Source organism: Peromyscus californicus, unplaced genomic scaffold (assembly GCF_007827085.1).
Source record: "Peromyscus californicus insignis strain IS unplaced genomic scaffold, ASM782708v3 Scaffold_6__1_contigs__length_162567912, whole genome shotgun sequence".
Classification (NCBI taxonomy): Eukaryota; Metazoa; Chordata; class Mammalia; order Rodentia; family Cricetidae; genus Peromyscus; species Peromyscus californicus.
Genome location: NW_026294584.1, coordinates 160,579,761 through 160,599,433, shown reverse-complemented (window position 1 = coordinate 160,599,433; position 19,673 = coordinate 160,579,761). Strand labels below are relative to the sequence as shown.

General features: G+C 42.0%; 1 protein-coding gene across 2 annotated transcripts in view; it reads right to left on the bottom strand.

Moving 5' to 3' along the window:
* The window catches only part of Far2 (fatty acyl-CoA reductase 2), a 115,734-nt gene that overhangs the window by 2,345 nt on the left and 93,716 nt on the right, over nt 1-19,673 (bottom strand). For both annotated transcript variants that reach the window (XM_052719105.1, XM_052719104.1), the window contains exons 4-11: nt 19,097-19,276; nt 13,365-13,542; nt 13,009-13,053; nt 11,924-12,042; nt 11,218-11,285; nt 3,924-4,095; nt 2,456-2,585; nt 1,033-1,160 (exon numbers count right to left, since the gene is read on the bottom strand). In XM_052719105.1, coding sequence (XP_052575065.1) covers nt 1,033-1,160; nt 2,456-2,585; nt 3,924-4,095; nt 11,218-11,285; nt 11,924-12,042; nt 13,009-13,053; nt 13,365-13,542; nt 19,097-19,276 — 1,020 coding nt within the window. The remainder of the gene's footprint in view (nt 1-1,032; nt 1,161-2,455; nt 2,586-3,923; nt 4,096-11,217; nt 11,286-11,923; nt 12,043-13,008; nt 13,054-13,364; nt 13,543-19,096; nt 19,277-19,673) is intronic.

The following is a 19,673-nucleotide window of genomic DNA, read 5'->3' as shown; positions in this document are numbered from 1 at the left end:
TGGCTGTCTACCTTTCCACTGTTACCACCTCGACTACAAACCTTAGTTTTTGCAGGAATCATGACCTAAATCCTGTAATTTATTTGTCAGGAATTTTGACTAAAAGAAGTAGGAATTATAAGAATTGAAGAGTAGTTACATGGCTTTCCAAGTTATGTAGCATGATCTGCTTTTTGGGTATTCCTTAGGTCACACTGATAGAGTGCACAAGAAGAAACAAACTTGGGCTTGAGCCGGCTCCAGTATTTGTTTCTATGAACAACATTGTCTTTTTTGTTCCCTAAGTTGTGGTATTGTGTTCCCCAAAATATTGTGCACCCTAATAAACTTATCTGGGGTCAAAGAACAGAACCGCCACTAGATACAGAGGCTAGAAAATGGTGGTGCTCACACCTTTAATCCTAGCATTCCAGAGGCAGAAATCCCTCTGGATCTCTGTGTGTTTAAGGATATAGCCAAGCATGGTGACTCACGCCTTTAATCCCAGAAAGTGAGCCTTGAATCCCGGGGAGTGATGATAGAAAGCAGAAAGATATATAAGGCGTGAAGACCAGAAACTAGAAGCTTTTGGCCTAGTTAAGCTTTTAGGCTTTGAGCAGTACAGTTCAACTGAGATTCATTCTGGATAAGGACTCAGAGGCTTCCAGTCTGAGGAAACAGGATCAGCTGAGGAACTGGCAAGGTGAGGTAGCTGTGGCTTGTTCTGCTTCTCTGATCTTCCAGCATTCATCCCAATAACTGGCCTCAGGATTGATTTCATTAACAAGACCTTCTAAGATTCGTGCTACACTAAGTACTTCTTGTATTAATGGGCTAACAAAAAGAATACCTGCTTCAGGGGTGCAGTGAGGTCTAAATTCAACATTGTGTATTACAGGGTAGTGTGGATGCAGGGTTTCTAATGCTCAAGTGTGAATCCAGCCTCACAATTGGCACTGCATAAATGGGGGCAGGGTGATTTAATTTACATACAGAACCCTGTGTAAAGTCAGTCAACAGTAACACCTCACACATACCAAGGAATGCACCTACCTTTTTAGGTGTTGCTTTGCTTTGGGGATACCAGCCAGATCCTCTTTTAGTAGATACTTCTTAACTCCCAAAACATAATTTTCAATGTATTCAAGCCAGTTCAACTGGCGTACATCAAAGTTGAATACCTACGAAGCAAAAGATATGGGCTGTCAGCATTGCACTGCGGAGCTGTCACCTGGTCCAGTGTGGGTACCCGGAGCTCATCAATATGGCTAGACTTGCTGGCCCCACTTCTCTCAACCTCCCCATTACTGGGTTGCCAAGCATGCCACTACATCCAGCAGCAGTGAAGGTCTCATCACAATCTACAAACTAGTTGTAGCTGCAGTAAACTTGTTTCCTGATTTTGTTGTAGAATATTATTTCAAGGTGTGTTACTTTTGTTTATGCTCTGGAATGTTTGTTTAATGACACAAAGTTGTGTTTGATTAAATAAAATTCACCTGCGGTCAGAAGGCTGCATCAGCAACTAGCAGACAGGAAATGGTAAAGAGGAGCCAGGCGAGAAAGGGTTTATAAGGAGGGTCGAGGAGAAGCATGGGGGCTTTTTGGAGGACTCGAGCAAGGAGAGGAGGTGAGCTACTTGCTATTCAGCCTCTCTGAAGAGTAGCATTCCACCTTAACCTTTGAATCTTGAGTTCTTTAGAGGGAGAGAGGTTTAGTTAAGTTCCCTTCATAGCTTTGCAAGAGTTGGAGCCAGAGGGAATGGATTTCCCTCCAGCTGTGCGGTCCTTGTGGCCTAACTAAGGGCTGTTGGTAGCAGCAGAGTTGCAGTTGCTGAGTCAGACAGCTGTGGCTTAAAAGGCAGCAACCATTAAAAAAAGGACAACAGATATTGTCTGGTTTCCTTAGGAAAAAAACCATCTTCCTCATCAGCATTACTGGTTGTGGTGATATTTTGTTTGTGATCTAACAAAGCTTGCCTGAAGATCAGAGTGCAGAGCTAAGCCACTAGTTAGCCATAGAGGTCAGGCAGTGGTACCTTTAATCCCAGCACTCGGGAGACAGAGGCAGATAGATCTCCAAGTTCAAGGCTACCCTGGGCTACTAGATTGATCCAGTTTAAAAGAGAAACAGAGCTAGGCAGTGGTGGCTCACACCTTTGATCCCAGCACTTGGGATCTCATGCCTTTAATCAATCCCAGCATTAGGGAGGTGGAGACAGGAAGTGATATGGCTGGGTAGAGAGAGGAATGTAAGTAAGGAGGAGACAGCTCAATCTCTTTCAGGCTGAGGAGTTGGCAAGGTAAGAGGTGGTGGGTGTGGCTTGTTTTGTCTCTCTGATCTTTCAGCATTTACCCCATATCTGACTCCAGGTTTTTATTATTAAGACCAATTAGGATTCCTGCCACAACCTGTCACATAATCCTGAGTTCCCAGAGTGCACTGTCCCTGCGCTTGGAGTCAGAGCCATACTTACTCTCTGATCTTCAGGACTCAGCTCTGACAGAAGCATCTCTGTGTTGTTTGTGCTCCATTCCCAACTGTGGTTGATGAAATACTCCAACATGGAGATGGTTCTCAGGAGCCGATTCATGAGCTTCAGCATCCTGAGGGAGAGACCAGACAGCTAGTGCAGTGCACCCTGCACACCGCCTCTTCCTCCACGGGGAAGGGTGGCCCAGTATCATCAAGGAAGTGCAAACCTTGGTGGGCTCATGCCAGTAATATCAGCACTGGGGAGGCTGAGGCAGGAAGACACACATGAGATCAAGATATGCCTGGGCTACTTACTGAGATCATTCAATAAAAGTATTAAAAAAAACAAGACAAAAATGTATCCCTCTTTCCTCCAATTTCCCAGAATGCTTTTTTTTTTTTTTTTCAGTTTCTTGGTGACATTCCTCCTTTGGCTAGTTAACAACAATAACAGTTTCTACCATCAAGCTTCTCTTTAATCTTTTGTAAAGTACCTTACCCCTTCCTTCATGTGCATGAGAGACAGCAATAAATCTAACAAATTGCTCTACTTGTGGTACTAGAAGGGCTTACAAATTTCTGTGAAAGTTAGAATTATCATTTCTCCTCACTTTCCATCTTAATTCTGTTAAAGGAAATAATGAAGCTAACAGTCAGACATTTTACAACCCCCCTACCCAAACACCCATCCCTTTCTCATTAGACATTTCAAAATTGAGCTAGTTATTTGCCTGAAAGGATTACTATTTTGTTTTGTTTTACTGATTTGAGGCAGATCTTTAGAAAGCTAATTTCTTTTTATTGTATGTTCTTAAATTTGTAAAACAAAAATAGGGTCTCAGGTCTTAATATATAAACTTTTGGCAGAGTGTTGACTATATTAGCACTTGGTGAAGCAAAAGCTTGTAATTCATACCTAAGGAAGACAGACTTAAAGTTAGACAGTATTGACACTTCTAGAAAATACTATCTTTGCTGATTTTCCTAACAGCCTTGTAGGTAGGTCTTTGCCCACATTTTTTCTGAATATGGTTCATAACCTTAGAGGGTCAGCATTCAAACTCCCACGAAGTTCTGACCAACCCCAGAGAACCTCTGCTGTTGCAGTCCCAATGCCCTGTGTCCATTTCTTGCAATGGACTGTGTTTTCTAGCTCTATGCTCAGAACATGAAACAGCTCTCCTCTAGAAACCACCTAGGACCGTGATGTAGTCAGAATTTATTTGTATTAACTTTACAGAAAGGTTATGTTCAAGATCACACACATACACAATAGGTAAAAAAGATGAGAAAAATGTGTGTGTGTGTGTGTGTGTGTGTGTGTGTGTGTGTGAGAGAGAGAGAGAGAGAGAGAGAGAGAGAGAGAGAGAGAGAGAGACTTGTCTCCTTCATTCCTCAGCTGTAGGGAGGATTAAGGACTTTGGGTTCCATGCAATGACACTACTAAAGCCAATGTTGCAACTTCTCACCTGGGTTTCCTTCCAGTGAGCCTCAGATAGAAGTCGTAGATGATGGCTGGGGCCCGATGACTGACAGCGTTCCAATACTGGGTGGTGAAGTTGTTAGTGGTGAAGTCAGCATTTGGCCTTCTGAAAGCACTCTCAAATGGGATCTTTTCGATGGTTGCCAAGACCTGTAATCCTGGAACAAAAAGAGGAAGTACTAAATCTCAGAGAATGTAAGTCCATTATAAGTGCAAGCTATCTGCAGCTCAGAATGACAGACAGTATTTGCTGTATAGCATCAAGAATCTGTTTCTAAGAAGATTTTTATGCGTGGCATCTGCACAGTTAAGCAGTATGACTGTACTAAGAGTGGATACTTTTTTGGTGGGGTGGGAGGTTGAGACAGGGTGTCACTATTGTAGCCTTGGCTGTCCTGAGACTCATTATGTAGACCAGGCTAGCCTTGTAGACCACCACTACTGCTGGCCTTTTCTTTAAACATTTACTCTCACATATTGGGGAAATTTCTTGTTCAATACAAGGACAGGTTATTCAGAAGGGTGTTACATTCCAGGTTCTCAAGTCTACTCTGAAAGGCCAGAGATGGAGGCTGGGAGGATCCCTTGCAGGTTAAATGTTCTTAACAAAGGCTTGCATAAAAGTGTACGGATGGATTTTTTGTGTGGTTCACTTTAGATACCACAGCTTCTTTTGCCTTGATAGTCTTGCTTTTCTATGTGTGTATTTGACTCAGTTTTTCACTAGTAGAATTTTTATAATTGCCTTTTTATGTTCCTATTTTTTAGATTAGCTTAGTTTAAATTTTTAATATTTATAGATTCAATAGTTCTTTTAGAGCATTCATTTAAATTCAATTTTGACTTAATTGGATCTTTTTAAACAATGCAGTTCATTATTCAATTATGAAGTTATCAGTTATTGTGGTAATTTGATCATTACCTTTTTCAAAATATATCACCAGGAAATGAACATGTAAAATGTAGATGTTCCTGGTTAGCTTTAACTCAGAGTTAACTGAAAAATTGTCTGGATTAGAGTGTACTGTAGGCATGTTTCTAGGGGATTTCCTTGATTGTTAATTGATACAGGAGGGCCCAGTGCCATCCCTTGTATGGTGGTTTGAATAAGAATGGCCCCCATAGGCTCATATGTTTGAATGCTTAGTCATTAGGGAGTGGCACTACTTGAGAAGGAATAGGAGGTGTGGCCTTGTTGGACTAGGTATAGCTTTGTTGGAGGAAGTGTGTCATGGGGGTGGAGGAGTGGGGGGTTGGTCTTTGAGGTTTCAAAAGCCCAAGCCAGGTTCGGTGCCTCTCTTCCTGCTGTCTGCAGATCTGGATGTAGAACTCTCAGCTACTTCTCCTGTTTGTACACCTCCATGCTTCCTGCCATGATGATAATGGACTTAACGTTTGAAACTGTAAGCGAGTCCTACCTAAATACTTTTTTTTTATAAGAGTTGCTGTGGTCATGGTGTCTCTTCACAGCAATAGAACAGTAACTAAGACACCTGGGTAGGTGGTTCTGAATTGTATAGGAAAGTTAAGCATAGCCTGTACAGATGAGCAAGCATCATTCCTCCATGATTTCTGTTGTGCTTCATTGACTGTGAGTTGGTTCCTTGGTCAGAAGTAATGCTCTGTAGAAAACCAAGCAGGCCTGCCTTCAAGTTTCTGCTTGAGTTCCTGCTCTGCCTTCTCTCAATGATGGACTGTAACTTGGACTGTAAACAAAATAAACCCCTTCTTCCTCTAAGTTGATTTTGGTCAGTGTGTTTTATCAAGGCAACATAAATGAAATCACAGCATGGAATTTAGCGGCATCTACACTTGAAAAAGAAAATAAAAGCCAAACACAGGAGATTATGACGTTATTACTGACCTCATCTATGTATCTGCATGTTTGCTCCACATTTTCTTTTGGCAATGTAATAAACATTCACGTTTAACAGCTCTAAAATTGTCCTCTGGATACTCCCACTACTAGCTGCCCTTTCCTGACACATTTAAAAAAACTTTCAATCTCTAAATGATAATGGTCTTTTTCAATAAGTCAGCCAGAACCATTGGAATCATCTTGATGCTCCTCTTTGTTTAACAACTCTCATAACAGTGCAAACCAGAGTAATTGGCCTTCCCCTTGAAAAGAATCCAGCACCACCATGTCCATTGTTGCCATGGGTAGGAGCTGTTCCTGTTCTTGGAATATTGGGATGGTGTCACCACTGGACTCCGCTATAGCTCTTGTCCCCCAGTAGTTTGCTCTCATACAACAGCTAGAATGAGTCTTTGAAAATGTTACTCAGAATTTACTTCTTTTTTTTATAAAATGCTCAGATGGACCCTCTTATTTGGAGGGGAGCCAAACCCTTAGTCCAGTTGGTAAGACCTTGTAATACCTGCATCTTCTCATACAGAGAGACAATGCTCAACATGGACAAGGCCTTGCAGGATCTTCCTGCATCCTCACTCCCATGCCCATCCTTCGGGTTCATTTACTGCCATTCTCTCTCTGGTTGTGTCTGCTCTAGACAAGGTGGCTTTCCTGTCCTTGAATATGAATAGAGTTTTTGTACTGATGGTTCCTTTAGCCTACAAGACTTCCTTCAGCTGTCTTCTGACAGGCCTTCACTTCCCTCAGGTCTCTGCTGAGATGTCACCTTACCAGAGCTGTTTCCTTGGCCTTCATATAAGAAAGCATCCTTCTTACCCCACTCTATTTTTCTTAAAGCACTTAACCATATCTGATATGTAAGTTTGCTTTTGTGCCTCCTTAGATCTTGAGAAGTGACTGCCAGGCAGCTGGTGCTCAGTGAATATTTTTGGACTGAATGAATATTTCATTAATGCATAATAATTTTCTGTTTCCTAAGTCCATCTTGACTCTTTAGTTTTTTTCACAGTGACCTCATGCCACCAAAACAGATTTTCAGACTAGATGATTAACCTGTAATAGTTTAACTGGGTATAAGATCAATATACTAGTCATTTTCATGTCTTCCCAGTAACCATTAGAAAATGTATTCTTTATAAAGATACCATTAATTATTAACAAAATGTATACATATCCTAGTTCCTATGTATAAATCTGATAAAATTTCTTAAGAACTATATGGAAAGAATTTAATTTTTTTCTTGAAGGGCATTAACAAAGATAACTAAATGGAGAGATGTTGCATGTTCACCCACCCAGCTGTCAATTATTCTGCATTGTCACTTGAAACTACAAATGTTCAACCTGTGGTGACATTGCTAGTGGTTCCAGTTAGTAGCATTTGGATCACTTCTAATAGCCCTGTCATGAAGCATAAATGAGTTTGAAACTCAACAAATTTGAATTAGTGGGTAGTGGAGTCCTAATATGCTGTATTAGGCTTCTTGTGTAGAGGCTTGGCACTGGATGAAGGACATGACCAGCTAAGCATATCTGCTGTGGTGTCAGGGGCTGAGAAGCATGTATATCAAGTATTTATCATTCCTGAAAAGGCATTCCTCAAGTTACAGCCTATCATACAACAAGCCACAGGGGTTTGGCAGTTCTGTGGCAGTGTTCCCCAGACAGCACCACTGAAGCACATAGAATTACTGTGTAACACAGAGAGGGAGGTTGTCACTGGGAACTCACACCATGTAGGATAGCCAAATTGTCTTCCTTAACCTTCTGTCTCATCGTTAGGTATTTAAATTCTTTTCCATGGGTCTTGGGCATTGAATAGATATAGTCCCTTGTGTATAGACAATATGTGTTAGTATAATAAGAATGGCCTCCATAGGCCCATGTATTTTAATGCTTAGTCACCAGGGAGTGGTACTACTTAAGGATTAGAAGATGTGGTGTAACTGGAGTAAGTGCGGTCTCGTTGCAGTAAGTGTTTCACTGGGGGTGGGCTTTGAGGTTTCAAAAACCCATGGTAGGCCCAAGCATGCATACATTCTCTCTCTCTCTCTCCTCTCTCTCTCTCTCTCTCTCTCCCCCTCCCTCCCTCTCCCTCTCCCCCTCCTCTCTCTCTGCCTGTGGGTCAGAATGTAACTCTACTACTTCTGTAGCACCATGTCTACCACCATGCTATGGCGATAATGGACTAAGCCTCTGAAACTGTAAGCAAGCCCCCAGTTAAATGCTTTCTTTTATAAGAATTGTCTTGGTCATGGTGTCATGACAAACAGTGACTAAAACAGAAGTTGCTACCAAACACTAGGTTGTTGCTGTGATAGGCCTGACCATGCTGCTTTGTTGGAGGAATACAGAAGTCTTTTGGTCTTTGTCTAGAAAAGGGGCTGGACACGTTAGGTGTGGCTTAATGGGTCCTCCTAGTAGAAGCATGGACGACAGCGCTGAGGGTGATTTCAACTGCTTGGCCCCAGCTTGAGAAGTTTCAGAGGGGAAGAAATTAGTAAATAGCCACGAGACCATTCTAGTGATATTTTGGTAAAGAATGTGGCTGCTTTTTTCCCTTGTCCTAAAAATTTGCCAGAAGCTAAATTGAAGAGTTTTGGATTAATGACATTGGCAGAGGCAGTTTCAAGACAGCCCAGTATTGACTGTCATGTGGTTACTAGTGGTCACTTTTATGCAGATCTACAATGAAAAGGAGCAAGTGGGGCAAGGAGAAATATAAAATGTACTGTTTGAGGAGAAAAGGATTACCAAGAAATGTAATGGAGCTAAGTCTAGTGCTCAAAGAGATGAAATGCTTAAAGAAAAGCCTGCTGTTAAATGGAGCAGTGACCTCAGGGCAAGACCCCACCCAGCTAAGCTTCCAACTTGTGAAAAGGAATTAAAAGCTTAAGCAAGCATTGAAGGAAACCACGGAAAACAGAGAGCAGATGCAAAAGAAACTAAATGAGGGAGGCCTTGTCCCAGTCTCAGTCAAGTAGCAGAAGTTGGCAGCCTCAGCCACGTGTTTCTGGCTTTAGAGTCAAGAATACAAGAAAAAAGTTGTGGAATCTGCATCTGCATCTAAGGAAAGCCACTGAGCCAAGCCTGTGGCAGGGATGCCCCTGCATAGAGCCCTGGAGAGGCCATTGTGTGAAGCTGTGAAGGCGAAGCCTGGATTGTGTTGGAGACCCCAAGATATCAGAGATGCCAGAGTCATGGTAACCTGCCAAGGAGAGATGCATACTGAGTGTGGAACCAGCCCAAGAAAAGAAGTATGTTGTACTCAACATAGCTGAAAGGAGTTGGAGATCTGACGAGTACTTTTGACATCAGACATGGAGATGTAGAATTTGGAGTTTGCTCTGTTGGGTTTTGGTCTTGCTTTGATCCAGTATTTCCTCACTATGTACCCTTCCCTCCCTTTTGGAATGGAAATGTGTCATTGTATATTGGAAGTTTGTGATAAGCTTTTTCATTGTGACTTTTCAGGGGGTGATAGTTAAGAGATTGTCATCAGTCCTAGAACAGGCTTTGAACTTTGGACTTTTAAACAGTGTTGAGACTGAAAGACTACGGAGACCTTTGAAATTGTATTGTGTTTTTGCATTATGATATGAGTATAAGCTTATGGGGACCGAAGAGTGGAATGTGGTGGTTTGAATAAGAATAGCCCCATAGGTTTATATATTTGAACGCTTGGTCACCAGGAAGTAGCACTATTTGAAAGGATTAGAAGGATTATCAGGATGTACTTCTTAACTACATTTCTAGCACAAGGCCTGCCTGTCTGCTGCCATGCTCCCCACCCCGATGATAATGGACTAAGCGTCTGAAACTGTAAGCAAGTCCCTAGTCAAATGCTTTCATTTATATGAATTGCCTTGGTCATGGTGTCTGTTCATCGCAACAGAACAGTGACTAAGATGCAGCCAATAGAGTTTGTGTAGTGTGGGTTTCTTAAAGCAGAGACTGAGAAGTCTGCTAATCACATAGATGTTTCCTTGGCACTGCCTAAGGTCTTCGACCAAGGACTCTGGCTTTATTTTTGTCTTAAAAGTGACATATTTTCTTTTATAAATTACTAGTGGAAAGGTTATTCACACAGAAGAGAGCCCGAGACCTGGCTTCACTTTTATTTCAGGGACCAACTAGCTCCTTTTATGAATCCAAAAAGCTCATTTACTCTCTGGGCCTCATGTAAGTTGAGCACCCTAGATTCTTTTTAAGGTCCTTTTAACTGTAATCATCTCTAATTCCATAAAATGAGAGTTTTCAGGAAGGAAGAAAAATTTTAAAAATACTATATCCTACAAACTCTTTTTAAAAGTCTTATTTTTAATATTTAACATTTAATATTATGTGCATGTATGTGTGTCTGTGTGTAGGTATGTGCATTTGAGTATAGGTGCTTGCAGAGGCCACAAGAAGGTGTCAGATCCTCTGGAGCTGGAGTTAGAGGCAATTGTGAGCCAACTGATGTGGGTGCTGGCAACCACACTGGATCCTCTGCAAGAGTAGTACATACTCTCAACTGTTGGCCATCTCCCCTGCCTGAGTCTCCAATATCTTATTTGCTTATGTTACTATCAATGTATATGGGTGGGATCTTAGATATCTCCCATTACTGATGCAAAGACAGATTTCTTACTATTTTGAAATCAATTCTAATTTAGATATGTGATCTAAATAACTGCGTTTATGATGAAAAGAACTTGATCACAGATAATTCCACATTTGCAACTTTGCAAGTGCAAATAACACAGTGTGTGTGTGTGTGTGTGTGTGTGTGTGTGTGTGTGTGTGTGTGTGTGTGCGCACGCGCACACGCGTGCTCTGCATGGGAATAAGACTAGAACAACAGCTAGAGGGTCTTAAATCTCAGACTTTAGCAAGAAAACTAACTCCTAAGTCAACAAAGGTGTGCACCATTGGTTGATTGGTTTGGCAGATTCCTAGATACATGAGACCTGTTACCAACAGAACACTTTTAGCATCCCAGGTGCTGCACAGTTGAGGCAGGGCGGGGGCTGGCAGCTGCACAAATGGATGAGCAATACCACTGCTCGATAACAGAGGTGGACTGTTGTGTGACCTTTCTGAAACGGCCACTGTGAGTCGGCGGTGCTGACTGCCACCAGTACTGTTCATCTTGCCAACTTTTGCTTGACTTCATTGTTTTTAAAACTTCCTGTAAGACTTCATTCCATGTAATCCTGCATGTTTTTCCACAGCCCACTTTCTTATTTAATCACTGTACATTCTAGTTGACTACAACACATTTACAATCTGCAGAGACTTTCTCTCTTTAAGGTTGGTTTTGTTTTGGCTCCCCCGAGCCCCGTGTTCCTGGCTGCAAGACACACTGTTTTTCCCTGGCCAACACAGGTAGCTATGCACTTACATAGTTAAAGGCACTCACCCATTTTATACCAATTACACGGATTGAGATTACCAGATGTGGAATGGTAGACTAATGTTGATTTAGGTCTGGAAGATAAAAGTTAAATAAATATGACCAAATTGATAACTAATGAGAAATAAAGGGAAGTAACACTGAGGCAGGTATCAGAGTTCCTGTGGCTACTGCAGTCTACACAGCACTTTCAGATTCTCTGTTCTTTGGGTTGATAGGAAAAGTGAAAAAAGGAAGAAAAAGTACACACATCAATATATCAAATAGGTGTGACCTGTGGAATACACATGCCTGAGTTCACATGAGAAAAATGTCCTTTTCCTTGGCATTTACTAACAGAGCCACAGTCACACAGGCACCATAGCCTTTACTTCGTGTCAGCAAATTTCCTGTCTTATCTCTTGGCATTTACCAGCAATGAAACAGCAGTTCAACAAAAATATAAACTGTGCTGCCCTTTCATTGACTAGTTTCTTATTTTAAGATACTGAATAGATAGAAAAGCTTTTTGGTTATTCAAAAATTCCATGGTAAGTGGTCTAATAGCAAATTATTTTATGACCCACCAAGTATTAATCAGTATTCATGCACCTTTGCCTATATAGAGAGGTATATCGGGAATTCTGAGATCCTGGAACAAACATCCTATCACTGTGGAGTCTTGTGGATTGAAACCCCATCTCCTCTCAGAAGTTTGCATAAGCATGCTTACCTATGAACTGCAGTATACCATCCTACTGCTATGGTGAGGTTGACAACTGTGTCAACTGGAATCAAGTCTGCCACTGCCATGGGAGTAGCTTTTATGGACCGAAGAAATCCTTTCCCCGCCTGCTCAGGAGAGATGGAGCATAGAATATAAATCAGGTATGAAGTCACAGCTGGGACTAGCCACTTTGTATGGGGGTTGGACACTAGGTCCCTTCTTTTGTTGTAAGAATCCATAGGGGTGTGTGTGTGTGTGTGTGTGTGTGTGTGTGTGTGTGTGTGTGTGTGTGTGTGTGTGTCTATCTGTCTGTCTCTGTGTGTGTCTAGCTACATCTTTGTCTACTAAAAATATAATGTGAAGTGGATGGAATTTGAGTCAGTGTGCTGGTGTGCACTGTAATAAGACTGATTCTAGCCCATGTTGACATGATTTTTATTCCCATCTAAACTGTCATGGGAATGAAAGCAGTCAGGGAATAGAAAGAGGATGATTGGAAAAGTAAAGTAAGACAATATGTGCACACAAGCTTGTGTATTTTAATGTCAAGCATTCCATAGTCTTTGGGATAATTTTTTTTTTTTTTTTGAGACAGGGTCTCATGTAGCACAGGCTGGCCTTGAGGTTCTGATTCTTCTGCCTGTCTGAGGTCTGGGATTATAGGTGTGAGTTGCCACACACACTCAGTTTATAAAGTGCTGGGGGTCAAAACTCAGGGTTTCAAGTATGCTAGACCAAGCATTCTACCAGCTGAGCTGCATCCCTGGCCCTTGAGGCTAATATTTTTCCTGTAAACCTGATTAAATGCATTAGTTCAAGCCATTAATAAACCAATGAGAAGAAAATACCTCCACCTTGTGGTGACCAAAGGAAAATTTTTGATATGCAAACATCTCCAAAGTAAAACTCTGGAATAGCAACTGAGCATGTCAGTCATGTCTGTCCTGATGATAAAAGCAACTTTCTGCTGCTTTCCTCTTCCCACTAGTAACTCTAGATAAGCTACTTCCTTTATCACCACACCAAGTGGACACCAGGGTCTCTGTTTGGTTCTCCATTTCAAGGGGTTACTTTCTCATCTTTGTACATACCGCAATAATGATTCCGCTGGGTCCATTTAAATTATCAACCCAACCCTGGAAAGAAAGATCTCTGTTGGTTACACATTTCAGAAAATTGTTAGTTACCCTTAGACAGCCCAATCTGTTTGTGTGTGGCAGGGTGTATGGGTGTGCATATATATGTGTGTTTGTGTACACACCCACACACCCATTTATAATACTAACCAATTGGTCATAAAGAATGTAGGAAAAGAGAAGGAGAAAGGAAGAGAGGGGAGAAGGGGGGAATGAACACATTAAAAGTAGAAGAGGAGAAGGACAATCAGAAAGAAGCTGGTTTTTAAGGCACCTGGATTGAAGCAGAGCAGGAAAAGTGTGGTGCTCACCGGGAAAGGCTCCTGCCAGGTTGCTCCCACTATGGATGGCCTGACAATGGCCACATTCAGGTTCCCACTTTCCTGCTGTACCACCATCTCTCCCAAGGCTTTGGTATAGGTATAGGTATTGGGTCGGTCCCCAATCAGCTTGGGAGTGATCTCATCAATGATAGAGTCATCTAACCACCTGAAAGCAGAGGAAAAAAAATTCTAGCAACATCTCCAGCACAATAGAAACAACAAGAAAACACAGCCAGTCAAACAAAACTTGCACCTGGCTTGAATCTGGAAGACAACCATCCTAATGTCACAAGGACAAGTGTGTATGTTCAAATCATTCCTTCTCATATCTTAGTTAAAAGTCTGTTCCCCGCGCCCAGATACTTGATTATTTCTATGGATATGTAATTCAGTGCATCACATAGAACCCCTATCTTTATTTCTACAGTCTCATTAATTTGTCCACTGAACATGTATGTGTATGAGTAATGAGCCCATGTCCAAGAGAAAGCCAGTACTGTGCTCCCTAGCTCGGGGGCTCCTCTTCCAATCTGCTTCATTCATTCAGGAGACAAGGCAAGTTGTCTTGTACCAGTCTTAAACCTGTAGTTTTTAAATTTTAAAAGTTCACTGTCTCCATAAAGCAGCTACATTTGGCAGACATAATCCTAACATATTCTGAAGATTCCTTTAGAATCTAAGCTAACAACTCAGTGACTGCTGAGGGCTTTCAAGGGATTCTGGTGTGGAGTGAGTCCAGAGAGCTGAGGCAGCACCAATAGCACAGCTACTGAATAGCTCTACTTTGGGGTGACAGACATTACCAGAGTATCAGCCTAGTTAAAAAACATGCCAGAACCATTGTAATAATCCCATGTTTATTGATATTTCCCTAAGAGCAGCATTATTGTCACTTAAATATGTAATGTTTCTTTTAGTTAGCAGGGCTGTTTGGTTAAATGTTGATATAATTTAAAATTTTTAGGCTGCCTGAATACGTTCATGTAATTATTTTTAAAATATTTAAAAATTATATTCATCTTGTGTTTATGATTGGAGAGTGCATGTTTGCCACAGAGGACAACCTGTAAGAGTCTGTTCATCTCCTTCTCCATGTGTCACCAGGCCTGGAGGGGAGTGCTTTTATCCACTGGGTCAGCTTGCCAGTCATGCTCATGTGATTCTTAAACTAACGTGTTTAGTGCATTTGTTCCTAGTTTATAGGAGAAAGCATAACCGTCCCATTTTGATTGTAGAAAACATTAGCAGTTATCCCTCCACTCCTATGATAAATTGTTAAACTCTGTGTCTGATGCTAAGATCTATTCAGAGTCCTGACTATATTTTAATCACTCTCATTGATAGTGGTGTAGAATACGAAGACTGGCCATGATGGCTCCATTTTCCTTCCTTGGCTTCTGTCAGTACGGAATATAACCCAGACACACAAATGCCTTTGGGTTTCCCTAGAATTGAAAAAAACTCCAAACACACAGAGAAATAGAGGCTATTAAATATGAAGACAGGACTGGGGAGATGCCTCAGTGTATAAAGTACTTGCCATACAGGTGTTGAGTAGTAGAGTGTGGCTCTTGAGAACCCACATAAGCCAATTTGGTGTCCTAGCTATAATACTAGCACTGGGGAGGCAGAGACAGACTCCCTGGAACAAGTGTCCAGCTAGACTAACCATATCAGCAAGCTCCAAGTCAGTCAAGAGATTCCACCTTGTTATATACTATGGAAGTGATTGAGAAAGGTAGACATTTGGCATCAACTTTGAGCCTCCATATGCACCCACATGTATGTACATACATCTGTGGGTTCACACATGTGAACATGCATACATGTACACCATACACACATATACATGTCAAAAAGAGTTAAGTGACTACATGGGAATTGGAAGAGTAATAGACAAGGTAGGATCCCCCACCCACCTTGACTCCACTTGTTATCCAAGGGGAACTGGTTTGCATATAGCCTATGCATATCCTCATGTGTACTTTAAACCATCTAAATTACCTATAACACTGAGAATCATGTAAATGCAGTCTAAGTGTTTGTTGTATTGTTTATGGAGTAGTGACAAAAAGCCTGTACAGGCTCAGTGCAGGAACAAGGACTCAGATTAGCAGTTGGTTGAATGTAAAGATGGAAAGTCACAGACACAGAGGGCAGCTCCACCACTGTCATTTGATCTCATTTGTGGGTAAGTAGTGAATTGACTAACCTAAGACCAGTTTCCTACACCAATACAGATTATAAAAACCAAGTTTAATTTCAACAAGGATGCAGGAAAAAGGAGCATCAGAACCTAGAAATTACAGGGAGTCAATGCCACACCACAAGGAACAGCTGCTCACTGCAAAGGATTATAGCTGAGGGCTCTACAAAGTGGAGAAAGTTAGCTTGTCTTAGAGAATATTGACTCTGTAGATTCCTAGGGATGTGGGTGTGAGAGCTTGTTGCATATGCAGAAGGCTTGTCCCCACTACTCAGTTCCATCTGTGTACCCCTGTATTCTGTTCTTGCTCCCTCCATTTTTACTCAGGAAAGATGGCTTGTTCTATCTGTTTATATTCTTGGATTATCATGAGGACAAGCATGGATATATGCACCTATGAGTGAGCCAATAAAACAGAAGTCTCTCTTCCTTCTTTCCCACCTCTCTATCCCTCTCTCATTTTCAGTGCTAGGAAATGAACCCAGGGCTTTGCATATACTCTATTCCCAGGCCAGTGGTGGTATTCTGTATTAATAAAGCAAGCCCCTAGTTGATTTTAAAGTAACTTTTCTTCTACTGTCCCTCTGACCATTTCCTGTTTCATCTAGTCCCTTCCTGGATTCAGAGGGGAGGGCAGTGTGACAAATGCCCATCCACTGCTGCCTGAGGCCCTCTCCTGCGTTCAGTTACCAATTTCTGCTATTCTCTTTCCCATTAGTTCTTCAAATCTGTAAATTTGCATGGAAAAAAGATACTGCATGGATCAATATACATTTCTGAAATCAACTAAATGTCCTGCAGTATATTCAAGGACATGTTTTGAACCTGCAAGTCTCCAGCTCCCAAATTTGACTTCACTTTCTTTCCATGAGTCTCCAATTTTAAAATTCTACTTAAATTCCTTCAAAAGAAGCATAAAGTCATTGAAGATTTAGCAGTAGGTGTATGTCTGATGCAGTTACACACAGCACAGGCTCTTCTAACTTACTATCCTTTTTAATTATGGTATTAGTAGCTTCTTGTCTACACAGTAGTTGAGTGAAATGAGGAATATGTATCTTCTGGGAGTGAATGGTAGGAGTTCTGTGATGACCTTTTCTCATCTTCCCTACTCAGGCTATGTTTATTGTAGCCACCATGCTTATGTGTTTGGCATGTATCTGACTCTCTCTTGACAGTGGTCCAGAGAGCAGTGATTCCATCTCATTATTCATGTGTCTCATCACCTTTCTGTCCTGAAACCCTGCTTCCTTAGTGGATGTTTCATCATGCCCTCAGGAGGGTCAGTTTCTACACTCTGTAAGGTTTAGGGAAGCAGGGATGGATAGAGATGCAAGAGAACAGGTGGACTCAGAAGGAAATGGGGTTGTGGGGAGATATGTCAAAGAACGAAAGGGGTGCTTTTATAGAGAAGGAAGCAAAATTGTGAAAACATGGGCCACAGTGGTGGAGTGCTGAGAACAAAAAGGTGGAAGCCAATCACCCTCAATTTAGGGCATTTGTTTCACAGTTAATTTAAACATTTTCCAGGGAAGAAGGAATTTCTAAGCATAATGCTTGTTGTGAGTACCACCCACCCCAATTACTGACTGTAAGTTATGGACTTTTCCTGGTGATGTATCCAGATAAGACAGCAGGCTGACCACTTTTCTGGGAGGAAAGTTCTTCCTTCTAGCCTTGGAGTATTTAGTATCTGCATACAGTTTGGAAGGAGGAGGTGGTACGAGGAGCCCTTCACTGTGGTGAGCTGAATGCTATTTCCCCTGTCTGTGGTGAACTCTCAGAGGTTTCCAACTGCATAGTCCCCTCTCAGACACCAAAATGGAGGGCAGTGGATGAGGCCCTGGGAACTCAGTTCTGGTTTTGAATCAAGCAGGTGGGCCCTTTTCCTGGGAGGGAAGCTTAGTCACAAGCATCAATTCATACTGAACATGCTCTCGGGCTTTCTACAGATGAACTAACTGACCTGGGCATTAAACCTCATGTGCCTTTTCTGCAGCTCTTCTGAGGAACCGTTAACTTGGAATGCTCCCTTGTGCCAGTTCCTCTAAATGACCTCCATTTTGAAGATTTTTAAGTGACAGGTAAAAACATCCAGTCTCAGAGCCAGGAGAGACAGAAATGAAGGGAAAAAGCTCCCAATTTAGCTAAAACTTTTAAAAAGGAGTATATTTTAAATGCAATTACAGTATTGCATGAAATTATACACTGGCAGATTCACCATGGAACAGTCATTTTGTGCTATAAATTTTTTTGTTGTTTGTTTGTTTTCGAGACAGGGTTTCTCTGTGTAGTTTTGGAGCCTGTCTCAGATCTCGCTCTGTAGCCCAGGCTGACCTCGAACTCACAGAGATCCTCCTGGCTCTGCCTCCTGAGTACTGGGATTAAAGGCATGTGCCACCACTGCTAGGCTTGTGCCATACCTTTTTTTTTTTTTAATGTAGTCTTTAAAAGACATAAAACTCAAGTAGTTAGAGCCAAATAAGCAGAAAACAGAAATAAACTTCTACAACTAGAACCACATCCTATGAAGAAAGTGATTTTGTTGTTGTTGTTGTTGTTGACTGGTGATAAAACAGACTGGAGACCACTTCAGCAAAGGTAGGGAAGTATATCAGCAGAATACTGTCCCCAGACTGTCCCCTGCCAGATTTTGGAAGAATTAGATTCTTCACCAAAAACCATTACTCCCCAGAACCATAGTAATTGATTTATATAATTTGCTCATCGTCACAACTGTCAGGTAAGCTCTGTGGTGGTTAGCCTCTGGGCCTGTATCTGAGGGGCTGTGTGGACTGCGTTGACTGAGGTGGTTGCTTGGTTCCTGAGCAAAATAAACAGGAGATGACAAGATGGTCGGGAGGAGTCCTGTTTTTTGGTTCTTGACTGTGGACTCAATGTGGCTAGTTCTCTCCACTCCTGCAGCCACAGCTTCCCTGTCATGACGGACTGCCCTAGAACTGTAAGCCCAAATGAGCCCTTTCCTCATAGGTTGCTTTTGTTAGGGTATTTTTATCACAGCAAAAGGAAAAGTAACAAAAAAGGATCAGGGCGGTTTAGAAAGGCTAAAACAATTGTTCCAGTTTACATAGAAAGTTATCAGCCATGAGTTGAACTCACATCAGTCCAACTTCAAAATTTCTCTCCTGATCATTTGTATTATTTAGTGATGCTGAGAGGTGAATACATTCATGGTCTAATGTTTCTGCAGCCCTATCCTCAACAAGGTGTTTCTTTAGGGATTTTCAGGGTTGAGGATACATCTCAGTGGAAGAGGCTCTGGCTCCACTTCTATCTGTCAATTCCTAGTACACACACATATGCATCTTCTATCTTCCTTCCCTCTGGGGGCATATTTCTTACTGGAAGAAGGGACTAGTAATGACAGGTGAAGCATTTTTCCAAAGCACTTTTTTTTTCAAAGTGTCCTACCTCATAACTTCATTAAGAATCACAAAGAAACGTAGAGAAAGCCACGTGCTGCCACCCAGTTCCTTCATTTGACCCAACTTACTCCATGGAGTCAATGATCTTTCTTGGCTCCACAGGGCATGGGTAGATGACCTCATCTATGTGGCTCAGATTGCAGTTAGAAAAGGCAGTAGAGATGTGGATGAAGGCTTCAAGCTTTGGCATCTGGCTGGCCATTAGCAGGAGCTGCTGGGTGGCGATGACATTCAGCTGCACAGCTTCTCTGGAGAGGACGAAGCAGAAAGAAGCAGTAAAGACACTCAGTGTCCTGTGTTGCCACATCTACCCCATTACCTGGTGTACACACTGCGAGTGTACGTCCTGCAGTGATTGACCGGTGTGCCACACTGCGAGTGTACATCCTGCAATGACTGACCGGTGTGCCACACTGCGAGTGTACATCCTGCAGTGACTGACCAGTGTGCCACGCTGTGAGTGTACCTCCTGCAGTGACTGGTGTACCACACTGCGAGTGTACCTCCTGCAGTGACTGCTGGTGTACCACACTGCGAGTGTACCTCCTGCAGTGACTGCTGGTGTACCACACTGCGAGTGTACCTCCTGCAGTGACTGCTGGTGTATCACACTGCGAGTGGACCTCCTGCAGTCATTGACTGGTG